Source organism: Orcinus orca, chromosome 13, assembly GCF_937001465.1.
Source record: "Orcinus orca chromosome 13, mOrcOrc1.1, whole genome shotgun sequence".
Classification (NCBI taxonomy): Eukaryota; Metazoa; Chordata; class Mammalia; order Artiodactyla; family Delphinidae; genus Orcinus; species Orcinus orca.
In genome coordinates this window covers 31,757,095-31,769,134 of record NC_064571.1, presented here as the reverse complement: position 1 = coordinate 31,769,134, position 12,040 = coordinate 31,757,095, and the positions used below count along the sequence as shown (strand labels likewise).

At 49.6% G+C, this 12,040-nt stretch overlaps 1 protein-coding gene across 1 annotated transcript; it reads right to left on the bottom strand.

Moving 5' to 3' along the window:
- Positions 1-289: 289 nt before the first annotated feature.
- Positions 290-11,301, bottom strand: CLEC4F (C-type lectin domain family 4 member F). The gene is made up of 7 exons (XM_049696256.1): positions 11,241-11,301; positions 10,288-10,404; positions 10,132-10,233; positions 6,796-7,914; positions 1,945-2,096; positions 697-815; positions 290-365 (listed from the first exon to the last, which is right to left on the bottom strand). Exons 1-7 carry the CDS (start codon positions 11,299-11,301, stop codon positions 290-292), a joined length of 1,746 nt encoding a protein of 581 aa, XP_049552213.1.
- Between the last annotated feature and the right edge of the window lie 739 nt (positions 11,302-12,040).

Genomic DNA, 12,040 nt, shown 5'->3' with positions numbered 1-12,040 from the left:
GCGGTACAGTACATGTCATTCCACTTCCGCTGCATGTGAACACAGTCTTCCGTATGCCCATTCTCGTGTAGCCAGTTGTCCGGCTGATTCCTGTCCCAAAACCTGGAAACAAGAGGGCTTTATTATGCTAGATGAAAGAAGTGTCCCTTTGCCCTGCTGTGGCATAAGGAGCTGAAGTGACACAGGTCCCTAACACCCTGGTAGCCCCAGGATGGGGCCAGTGGTGTCCTCAGAATGGCTCTGCTGAGGTTGTCCTTAGTTACTGAGAATGGAGGGATGGGAAGGGTGTCTAAAGCTGCAAGTGCCCACCCCAGAATTCATATTCAGATGCCTTCAGACGGGGGCAAAGCTCCTTGGGACCAGGCCTAAGTAGTAGGGTATAGGATAGGCAAAAACAAACAAAACACAACAAAACAGAAAGACCCACTCATAGGCTGCCTGCCAGCCCCAGGACCTGTCCTGTTCTGACGCCCCCGTTTAGGGGTCCAGGCGAGGATCACAGCTATGCTGGTGTACACACACATCACACACACATCACACACACACATCATACACACATCACACACACACATCATACACATATATCACACAGAACACTAACACTTCATGGGCAGGGATACACACACAGGACAGAGTCTCTAGCCAGACCTGCCCGAGACCGTGCCTGGGACGGCACCAGACAGTGGCTGGACTCACGCACTGCTCCCGGCACTGTTGAATGGTGTGCCATCCGCCCAGCGCCAGAAGCCCTGAAAATCGCTGTCAGTGAGCCCAATCCAGTGGTAAGAGGCACTTGTGAACTGTACCAGAAATGCCTGTGGAGGAAAGGCAGGGTCGTGTGACCTCGTGTGAGGAGCTTGTTCACCAGGCCGCATGGAAGAGGAATCCAAGCCACGCCCTCCCTAGTCCCAGGGACATGAAGCCCACTTTCCAGGAGCTGGGCCCCCTCCCTATGCGTTCCATGGTTTTCCAGATCTAGGGCAGCAGCCAGGTCACCTCAGGGAAGTCCAGCTCTCCCATGTTGACCTGGTGAGGAGTGTGGCCTTACTGGGACAAAGACAGATCTGGTCACAGTTTTTTTAAGAAGATGTGTTTTACAAAATAGCATGTCCTTTGGCGGACAGACAAGAACAGTCTCAGGAGAATCACAAGGGTTGGACAGGTCTGTAAGTTAAATTTGACCAAACCTACAGTGGGCCCTTGTCAATAACCTTAGTAACTTCTGATAAGAAGCTTCGGCATATGGGCCACTCTAGGGCTCTATTGCCTTTGGTGGTCCTCAAACTCATATGTGTGTCTGGCCTTCCCAAGAAGCCTGCATCTTCTGCTCATGGACCTTCCATAGCCATTAGAGGAACTGACATTAAAATCAAGATTGACGGGCTTCCCTGGTGGCGCAGTGGTTGAGAGTCCACCTGCCGATGCAGGGGACACGGGTTCGTGCCCCGGTCCCGGAAGATCCCACATGCCGCGGAGCGGCTGGGCCCGTGAGCCATGGCCGCTGAGCCTGCGCGTCCGGAGCCTGTGCTCCGCAACGGGAGAGGCCACAACAGTGAGAGGCCCGCGGAACGCAAAAAAAAAAAAAAAAAAAAAAAAAGGAGAAAATCAAGATTGACAACTAGAGAGGAAGACTGAGAGAAAAATGAGGGAATGGGGAGGGAAGGTTGCACCCAACACATTAAGGGTGCCACCTCCCTCTGCCCTTCCTCTCTGCTGACTCCTCTGGGTGTCTCCCTCATTCACTAAGGACATTGGGGTTTGCTGTCAGTGCTTGTACGTCCAGAGCAAGATGCTCGTCACAATTCACTAAATATTTGCTCCCTGACTGACAGAGGAGGCATGAAGATCTCCGCCATGCCCACTCCAAGAGGGGGAAGGCCAAAGCACCCAAGTCCCTGATATCCCATCAACCCTTGCAGCACCACCCAAGCCCACAGCTCTGACCTGCTCCTCCTCAGAGGTCACCGAGGCCAGGTGGGCTCCCTGGGACACACAGAACTGCTCAGCCTCCTGCCAGGTCTTCTTGGCAAAAGAAAAGTAATACAAGCTCCCACTGTAGGACTTCCAGCCTTGCAGGATCAGCTGGAGGAGTTGATCTGGAGCAAAGGTAGGGGAGGAGAGAGAACCAGGAGTTGGCTGTGGACCCTGATCTGTCCAGGGACTGACCACTGAGGGTCACAAGCCCATGCAATGCTTGATGCCCAGTGCTACAGGGGCACGGCCTGGGAGGGTTCACCCCCAGCCCACTGCCCAGCAGCGGCTCAGGACATCTGGCTCCATCACTCCGGGGATATTCAGACAGCTCTGCTACCCAGCAATGCTCTTTCGAGGCTCCTGCTTCCTAGCTATACTACCCTCTTTCCCAACTCATTGCTATCACCTGACAGTTCTCTGCACCTCGATTCCTGCCATTTCCCTGGGAGAGTTCGCAGCCAACCTGTAGCGTCCCTCATTTCCTTGATTTCATCTCCATCCACTTCAGCTGCCCACATCCAGGACCACACTTGGGACCTTTTCATCCCCTGGTCTGCCTGACCTCACAATTTCAGACTCTAATAGCTCATCCCGTGAGCACACACCCTGATTCGTTCAGCTGTTTCATCTCTCCTGTCCTGACATTCTCTTTTCTTTAACATCATCCTTATCCCAGCTGCTTGAAATGGTTCCAAAATAGACTCACTTATTCATTCATCTATTCTTCTGTTCAACATTCCTCAACTTCTATGGATCAGGGACTGTTATAGAGAAATCAGTAAGACATGATTCATGCCCTCAAGGAAATCACTGTCTAGTAAATGAGACAGATGCTCAAAATGGTGTTGAAGATGCATTGATTGAAAACCATTGCATGTTAGAGGCACAAAAGAGGGTGTGGTCTATTTCACCTGGGCTGGAAGTGGGGCTCAGGAAGGACACCTTAGGTGAGAGGTCACTTGAGCTGAGTCTTAAAAGACTGAGGAAGAGTGTTCCAGATAGGCAGTGCCAAGGAGAGCATTCCAGGCAGGGGACAGAGTAGTCGCAAAAGCATGAAGGCGTGAAACAGCATGGCATAGCCTGATCTGTTCAAGTACTGGAACGGTCAGTGCACAAGGGATGGGAAATGAACACGGACAGGTTCACCAGCACAAAATCGCACATCCCATGTAAAGGGATTTGGAAGATTTTTCCTGTGAGCAGTGGGAAGCCCTGAAGGGTTTTAAAGAAGGATCATGATATGCTTAGATGCACTGTAAAAATGTCAACCTGGTAACGGTGTGGACGCTCAACAGGAAGAAGGCAATCTTAATCGGGCCAGAGACACCGATTACAACACAACTGCAATGTCTGAATAATAAATGGTGAGTGTGTAAACCAGGGGTTCTCAAAGTGTGGTCCCAGGACCGGCAGCATCAGCACCTGGGAACTTGGTAGAAATGCTGATTCTCAGACTCACCCCAGACCCGCTGAATCCAAAATTGTTTTTTGACAATCTGCGTTTTAACAAGTGATTCTGATACACTCCAAAGTCTGAGAAACAGCAGTCTAAACCAAGGACTAGGTAAACTACAGCCTACCAGCAGCTTCTTTTTATAAATAAAGTTTTATTGGAATACAGCCATGCCCTTTAGTTTACAGACTGTCTTTGGCTGCTTCATCATTACAACAGCAGAGATGTTGCAACAGAGACTGTTCGGCCAAAAGCCCAAAATATCGACTGTGTGGCCCTTTAAGAAGAAGTCAAACTAATGGTTCTTAGCCCCGACTGCCCATTAGAACCACCTAGGGAGCTTTTAAAAAACTCTGATGCCCAGGCTGCATCCCAGAACCACCCCTCTCCCCAAAGAAAAGTCAGAGTTCTGGAGGTTCGTTCCAGGCGTCATTCTTGAAAAGCTCATTGGGTGATTCCAGTGTGTCCCCAAGGTGGAGAAGCATTGGTCCGTTCCAAAGCAGTAGCAAGATATAGGAGGGAGTTAAGAGGACAGCATAGGAGAATCATTAAGAAGGGAAGACTTCCAGGCTTCTGGCAGAGGGCAGCAGAGCAAAACAGCAGAGTTGGTCCTCAGCGCTGTCTGTCAAGCCCCTCATTTGTCAGCCCCATCTTTTCAGCAGATGCTCCAAATGGCCCCCTCCCTCACAACTCCCTCCCTCTTCTCTCACCAGGGACCTCCTGCTCTGCAGAGACACCACTAAATATCCAGCTCCCTCAGTGTCGTGTACCCACATCTGCAAACCTGGGTGAACATCTACTTCCACACCTCCTCCCCTCCCAGCCTCAGAGGTTCAAGTACTATCCCAACCCTTTGAGGCCAATCACTCAGCTGTGCATTTCATTCTCTCCTCTCTCTCTCTTTCTGTCTCCCCCCATCCACCACTGTCTCCCCAACCCCACCCCACCCCCCGGGTCTCTCTCTCCTTCAATCTCCTCCCTCTTCACTGGTGCCTTTTTCCGACCCGCAGATCAAGCCTGTCCTAATTTAGAAAAACCCTCTCAAGGAAGTACACCAAAATATTAGCAGTGGGTTCTTATTGTAGAAATGGACATTTTTACAGAAATACAAGTTGTCATAGTCTCATCTTTCTATTTTTCAATATTTGCCACATTGTCTATAGTTAATATGTAAGTTTTGTGATATTAGTATGAAAGATACAGGTTGTTTTTTAATCCCCCCTTCTACACTTCCATCCCCTTCACCTTGGCCTCATCTCTCTCCTCTTCTCAGCTAAGGCCCCTGAATGACTTGGGCACCTGATCTCTCATTCACGCCCCACTGACCATGGTCTGGCCTCCAGGCCACATACAACTCTCCACTGAAGCTTTATTCCAATGACTTACTAATTGCCTGAAGTTAGCAGTTGCTTATTGATTTTTTTACCTGGCCTCTCTTAGATATTTGCCAGAACTAGCCACTCGCTTCTTGAAATGCTCTCCTTCCTTGGCTTCCCCAACTGCACATCTCCTAGTTCTCCTCCTGCCTCTGAGACTGCCTTCTCCAGTATCCTTCAAAAACACCTCTTTCCCTTCTTGCCACCTAAAGGTTGACTTCCTGTTTCCACCCTCAGCCTCCTCCTCACGAAGCGTTTTATCTCATGCAAACTCCCCACTCCCGCTGCCACAACCAGAACCAGCATACCCAGGGCTCCTGCATCTCTGTGCGCAGCAGGGCCCCTCTCCTACACTCCATACAGCCTGCAGATTATGGCCACTTGAATGCCCCCAAAGCATCTCAGACTCAGCATGTCCAAATCTTGGTGCTTGTCTTCCTCTTTTATTCCCTGTCTCAGCCTGGAGACCCATCTAGCCAGCCTCCTTGAAGCCCTTCGATAGATCCTCATTTCCTGAAGGACAAAACCCCAGCTCAGGGACTTCCCTGGTGGTCCAGTGGCTAAGACTCTGTACTCCCAATGCAGGAGGCCTGGGTTCAATCCCTGGTCAAGGAACTAAATCCCACATGCCGCAATGAAGAGTTTGCATGCCACAACTAAAGAGCCCGCATGCCACAACTAAGATCCAATGAAGCCAAATAAGTAAACATTTTTTTTAATTTAAAAATATATTTAAAAAAAAAGAAACCCAAGCTCAGAGGCCTTCCACATCTAGCTGGTGTCTCTCCAGGTCTGCCTCCCTTCTTCACATAGTGTTTTTCCAGCCACAGTCATCAACCCACTGATGGGCTGTACTGAGGTTGTAGGGTTTTTTGGAGAATAGATTATAAAATAATATTTTATAATAATAATATTATAAAATATTAAAGTAGATTATAATCTATTATAATCTATTATAAATAATAGATTATAAAATATTACCATTCATGTGGTAAAAGTTTTGCTTTCTGAAATATGTGTGTGTGTGTGACACATAATTATACTGGGTCACAATGTAAGATGGATTTCATGCTGTAGTTACATTCAAAACAGTTTGAAAGCCACCACTCTGGCCCCTGGCTACTGTCTTTTCAGCCTGTGCCTCATCAACCACCCACTTGGCCACAGTCCAGTCAGACAGAACTGCCTGAAGTTTCTGGAACCTCATGGTTCACATCTCCATGCCTGTGACCTGCTGTTCCCTTATCCTGTCTGCTTGGGGAGCACCTACTGGTCCTTCAGGACTCAGTTCAAGGGCCAAATTACCATCGAAGCATCTTTTGATCCTTTCTCCCCCAGAAGATTTCCTCCCCCCTTGGAAGATCCTTGTCTACACCAGAGGACATCAGCCCGGTGAAGATCCCTTCTTTTCCTTCTTTTTTGCTCCTCCCCAACCCCAGTGTTTAGACCTGCTCCCAACATAGCACCTCTTAACGCCTTTTGTGCAAGGCTGCTCTACCCGCCTGCAAGCTTCAAGGGTAGGCATCACATCTTGTTCATCTTTATGCTCCTGACACATCCTAGGGCCTCAAAACATTTTTGTCAGATGAATGCAAGAATGCTGGGTACTTAGTTAAATGCTTTATATGTGTTAACTCATTTGATCCTCACTGGAAGCAGATATTAGTGTCTCCACTTTGCAGATGAGAAAAGTGAAGCTCAGAGAAGGTGAACAACTTGAGGAAAATCACAGCATCTGGGCTAGCAGGAAGACGGAAATAAGGCCCTGCTAGCACACTCTGTCCCTGTTACACACCTCCACCAGATCTCATTTGTTTCCCAGATGTTTGTTTTGTCACTCTGGTCAGATGATAAGCAGGGATTATGCCGCCTTTGGTGGGGTCCAGACCCTCTCCAGCACCCACACTTCTTCCCAGGGTGGTGCATGTAGAAGTAATCAAAAGGCTGAAGGGACAGGAGACTCTACCCTCCCCAGCCCCCCCTCTAACTTACTTTGGGTCCTCTGGAGCTGCTCCTGTGAAGCAGACGCTGCGCGGAGGGTCTCCAGGCTACCCTGCTCCTCCTGGATTTTCGTAGTCATTGCTTTGGTGTTCTCCAAATCCTCTTTCAACCTGTGGACCTCAGCTCTGGCCTCCTGCAGATTTCTCTCTAACATCTGGGTCTTGGAATTTAAGGCGGCAGCATCCTTCATTCCTTGTTTTAAGGTCTGTATCTCTCGGCTGGCGTTTCTCAAAAGACCATCTAACACCTGAATCTTGGAACTTAAGGCAATGGCGCTTTCTAGCTCTGTTTTTAATACTCGCATCTGAGCATCTGTCTGTTCCAGGCGACCATTTACTGTTTGGGTCTGGGCAGTGACAGTTTCCAAATCTCTTTTTAACAGGCGAATCTCATCACCAGCCCTTTCCAAATGACCTCTTAATACCTGAATCTCAGCACTGGTGTTGCCTAAACTGCCTTTTATAAAGGTCTGGGTCTGGGAGTTTAAAGCATTTGTATTTTGCAGACTTCCCTTTAGCTTCTGCATCTCAGCAGTAGCACCTTCCAAACTACTTCTTAAAACTTTCTGCTGGGCCCTTAAATCATTGACACTATCCAGATTGCCTCTCAAAACATGGATCTGGGCATTAACATTCTTTAAACTACTGTTTGCCAATCGGACCTGAGCATCTGCCATTTCTAACCCTGCCTTCAACACCTGGATCTCCGTGTTGGCATTTTCTAAGCCTCTGTTTAACATATGGAGCTCAGTGCTAGTGTTTTCTAAACCGCTTCTTAAGAAACTCTGGATCTGGGAATGTGAAGCTTGTGTGTCTTCCAGATCTCCCTTTAGCTTCTGCATCTCAGAAGTGGTCCCCTCCAAGGAACTTCTTAACATCTGGGTCTGGAAACTCAAGGTGCTGGCATCCTTTAAGATGCCTTTTACCATCTGGAGGTCAACACTGGCATTTTCCAGATGACCACCGAGCATCTGGATCTGAGAACTGACATTGTCCACCCTGTACGTCAACATCTGGATCTCCACGCTCCAGGTGCTGGAATTCTCCACATGCCCTTTAAACATCTGGATAGCCTCTTGCAGCTCTGCCTCCCTGCCAAAGTGGTAGGGATCTGGAGGGAGGAAATGGAGAAGGCAGCTAAGAGGCCCATTACATAGGGAAGCCATTCATTACATGGGCCAACCAGAGTGTTCTTAAGATTTCCAAGGGAAATGTCTATGAGTTCTCCTCAAGAAGCCTGTAACCACCCAGACCCTGGGAATGGGCGCCTGAGAATGTAAACCCAAAAATGAAATAAGGGCCTACTTAACTATCCCATGTGAACTGGGGAGCAGAAGGACTGAAATACTTGCCTACTGGATTATTTTGCCATTGTAACTGAACTTGAAAATAACTGATGATATCATTGACAGCTGTTGATGTTTAATTCCACTGAAACTTCACCACTAGATGGGTCATTATGGTAAAGAAAATAGGTAAGAATAAAGCCCATATTTAGTCCTACACTGTATTTGTACACTAAGCGTGAAGCCTCTTGATACACAATTTTTACTACCTAAGAAACATGTAGGCCAGGGCTTCCCTGGTGGCGCAGTGGTTGAGAGTCCACCTGCCGATGCAGGGGACGTGGGTTCATGCCCCACAACGGTGAGAGGCCCGCGTACCGCAAAAAAACCCCACAAAAACATGTAGGCCACAAATATAGAAATTTTAGAAAGTTTCTGATCACAAATCCATGGGGTGAAAAAAACAGAAACAAAATAAAATAGGTACCCGTGGAGGAAGCATTCTGCTCAATCATAAGGCTATGGTGGAAGTCCTCCAGGTGACACTGAACCCTGAGCTGCAACAGCCTTTTAAAGGGCTGGCACCCCCAATGTTATGTAGGGCAAGGGTCCCTATAGAACCATTTGAGGATGTGGGAGACCTGAGTGAAAGGCTTTGGTCATTGGGGTCATTCAAGGAAACTCTGTAGCCCCTTCCATCTGCATGGCTTTTCCCACCAAACCCACCTGCAGCTGTCTCTGGTTCTTCTAGCACCCTCTGTGAACCTCATGAGCTAGGACGTAAGTTCAGACATTCACGGTGTGAGGCTCCCATTCCAGCCTCCTTTCAGGAATAGGGAGAAGAACCCAAGTAGGCAAGGACCCTTTCTGGAGGATTCCTGCCCTATTTCTAAAGCCCTGCCTAGGTAAGTGTGTGAGACCTCAGCCACTGTGCTGAAGTAAGACCAGGAGGGCCTTAGATCAATGGAACAGAATAGAGAACCCACACATGTATGGACAATTGATTTCCAACAAAGATACAAAGGAGAAAGGATAATTGTTTCTACAATTGTATACCCATATGCAAAAAGAAAATGAACTTCAAACCAAACCTTGCATCATTATTCAAAAAATTAACTCAAAATGAATCATAGACCTAAATGTAAAACCCAAAAACTATAAAATTTCCAGAAGGAAACATAGGAGAATGTCTCTGTGACCTTGGTATAGGCAGATTTCTTAGATACAGACCAAAAGGACAATCCGTAAAAGAAATAAAAAGTGGATAAATTAGACTTTAGCAAAATTTAAATCTTGTTAAGAGAATAAAAAGACAAGCCACAGACTAAAGGAAAATATTCGCAAATCACGTGACTGATAAAGGTCAAAAAAAGAGTATGTACTATAAATCCTTTTATATAAAACTCTAGAAAAAGCCGAGTAATCTATATTACAGCAAGCAGGTCAGTGGTTGCCTGGGAACGAAAGGAGGAGAAGAGAGGGAGGATGACAAAGGGTACAAGTGAACTTTGCGGGGACGGTGTTGAATATGTTCATTATCTTGATGGTGATGACGTTTCACGTGTTTATACGTATGTCAAAACTTAGTTTGTAGGCTTTAAATATGTATACTGTATTATGTGCCAATTATACCTCAGAAAATCCATTTAAAGAAAAAGCAAGATAATGCCTTTCTGTGGGGAGCGTGGCCCTGAGGGTATCAGGGAAGAAGCGTGTCCGAAGGGTCTGGGCATCCAAGGTCCCAGCTCCCTCCCACCCACCCCCTACTGTGGCTACTTACAGTCGTGTGCCTTGAGGAACTGCCCAGTACTGTTGTGTTCCGGAAACTCTTGGAGGGAGGCGTATGTCTCCAGTGCAGGTCTTCGGCGCTGTAGAGCTGAGATACCCCATTCCCAGGTCGGCATGATCCCTCAGCACTGAGCCTGGAGGAACAGGCTGCCCTACCTCCACTCAGGGTTCCAGAGGGGATGGGGGAAGACGGCACCAACGACCCCTCAGAGCTCCCCTCATGGGCCTCCTCTCTTGGGAGGCTCCCCTTGGACAGGCCTTGGTCAGGTCCCAGGAAAGCTCTGGTTCGGGCCTGGGACTAGAGGTGGAGTGACCCTCCTGGGAGTAGAGGGCGTACATCTGGGGCTCTTTGGGACCTTGAGGCAGGAAGGAGAGAGAGTCAGCCGAGTTCGGGTCACCTAGGAGCTTACCCACAACGAAGAGAGCCACAAGAGAGGAGACCACGGTCGCGGCCACAAAGGCCAGGATGGCCTGCAAACGCCTCGGCATCTTGGGGACTGCAGGAGCCACTGCCCCGGGGTCCAGCCCTGCAGGGGAGAAGCCAGGGTCCGGGAGGAGACAGTGCTGTGCGGGCAGACAGGCTCCGCCTCTTGGGCTCCCTCTCCTGGCTGCCCGCTGGGGCTGAGAACACTTGCCACACTTAACCGTGGGGAAGGGCAATGAGTGCTCGCAGACGTGCACCAGCGCTCGTGGAGGCTGTGGTAGCAACATAAAGGCTAAGAGAAGACCACAGCCTGGAGCCTGGAAGGCGTGCACAGGGCACAGAACCTGGCACAACCAAGGTGTCGTTTGAATGAAAGCAGAAAGAAGGGAGGGCAGGAGACCCAGCAGGAACTCTGACCTCAGCGCCCCAGGGCCAGCCTTGCTCCATCGATCCTGATCGGAGTGAGACGCAGAGCCCTGGGGGCTGACATGGGTCAGTCCTGGAGCCTCCCCGGCTGGGTCAGAAAGTCCCCCATGGGTGTCCTAAAAAGGGCTATGCCTGGGAGTCTGGGGGCTGAGTGTAAGGGGAAACCCACTAGAAGGGGGAGAGATGACAACCCAGAGTCCCTAAGGCCTCATGGGACCAGCCCAGTGTGCAGAGATGGGATTCAAAACCAGTCCCCCTAAATTCAAAGGTCACTCTCTTTCTCTTGCCAGGTTGCCATCCCCAAGGAAAAGGGTCCGGGGAGATTTCACATGGAGACTGGGTGTGGGCCGCAGGCTCTCCGTCCTCACCTGCCTCACCTTCTGCCCTGCCTGCTAATTCTGGAAGCTGAGCCAGCACTGAGCCTGCCAAGCAGGGGCTGAGGAAACTGGCGGAGGGCTGGGGCCCAGCAGGCCGGTCCCTGGCGAGGACGGGCTGGGGCCCCAGTTTTCTCACCTCGGGAGCACAGGGAGACACTCTGGTTGCCTGTGCAGAAGCGGACCTCGTCACCCCTCATCTCTGCTTCCTTCATCCTCCAGTACTACTCCCTGCCCCGGGCTCCTAAAGGTCACGCTGCGAGCCAGCAGTGGTGGGAAGTGAAGCTGCGATGCCCGGATTTATATGCTCCTGAGTCATTCCTAACCAGCTCTGCCTGCCTCCCTCCGCTGCTGACTTTGCAGAAGCGCCCCATCTGGGCTCTTCCCCTCAAGTCTCCCAGGCGCCAGTCTGCACCCCCATTCTCCCGCTCCCTCCGCACCGGCCTCTGCCCTCCCCTCAGGCCCATCCTCCCCCTCTCCATGCTCCAGTGTAGCCCCAAACACTAACCTCTGCCCCAATGTCACAGACACTTTTCACCGGCCACTTAGGAGGGGGTCAGGGGTTCTTTCTCAGCTTTGCAGAAAAAACATCCTTTTGACCCATGGCTGACTCTTAATCCCAGCCCCAGACGCTCTTAAATAACAGGAGGTCAGGTAAGGGAGGAGGCTGGGTCAGTGTAAGCAGGTGTTTGCAGGTCAAAGGAAGGGCTGAGGTGATGCTCTGCCCACTCAGGACCTCACACCTGGCATGACAAGAAAGGGATTCTAGTGGAATAAAAAACATATTTCGTCTCAATCCCGGTCCCTAGAACAGAGCTCCTAAAACGCTTGGAATTTTCTGAGAGACAGGAGTGTCTTTTGTTATTCAAAACAAACCCTTTTCAACAACACTTGAGTTTATGCTAACAAGGGGACTGAGAATACATCCCTAGATAGCTT

What these genes read in the sequence shown, in the direction of transcription:
- CLEC4F (XM_049696256.1), bottom strand. Translation starts at nt 11,301, where the DNA reads ATGAGGGGTGACGAGGTCCGCTTCTGCACAGGCAACCAGAGTGTCTCC. An exon ending in TGTGGCTCTCTTCGTTGTGG is followed by an intron (nt 10,234 to 10,287) that starts GTAAGCTCCTAG and finishes TCCTGCCTCAAG; the next exon opens with GTCCCAAAGAGCCCCAGATG. An exon ending in CTGGGACCTGACCAAGGCCT is followed by an intron (nt 7,915 to 10,131) that starts GTCCAAGGGGAG and finishes TCCTCCCTCCAG; the next exon opens with ATCCCTACCACTTTGGCAGG.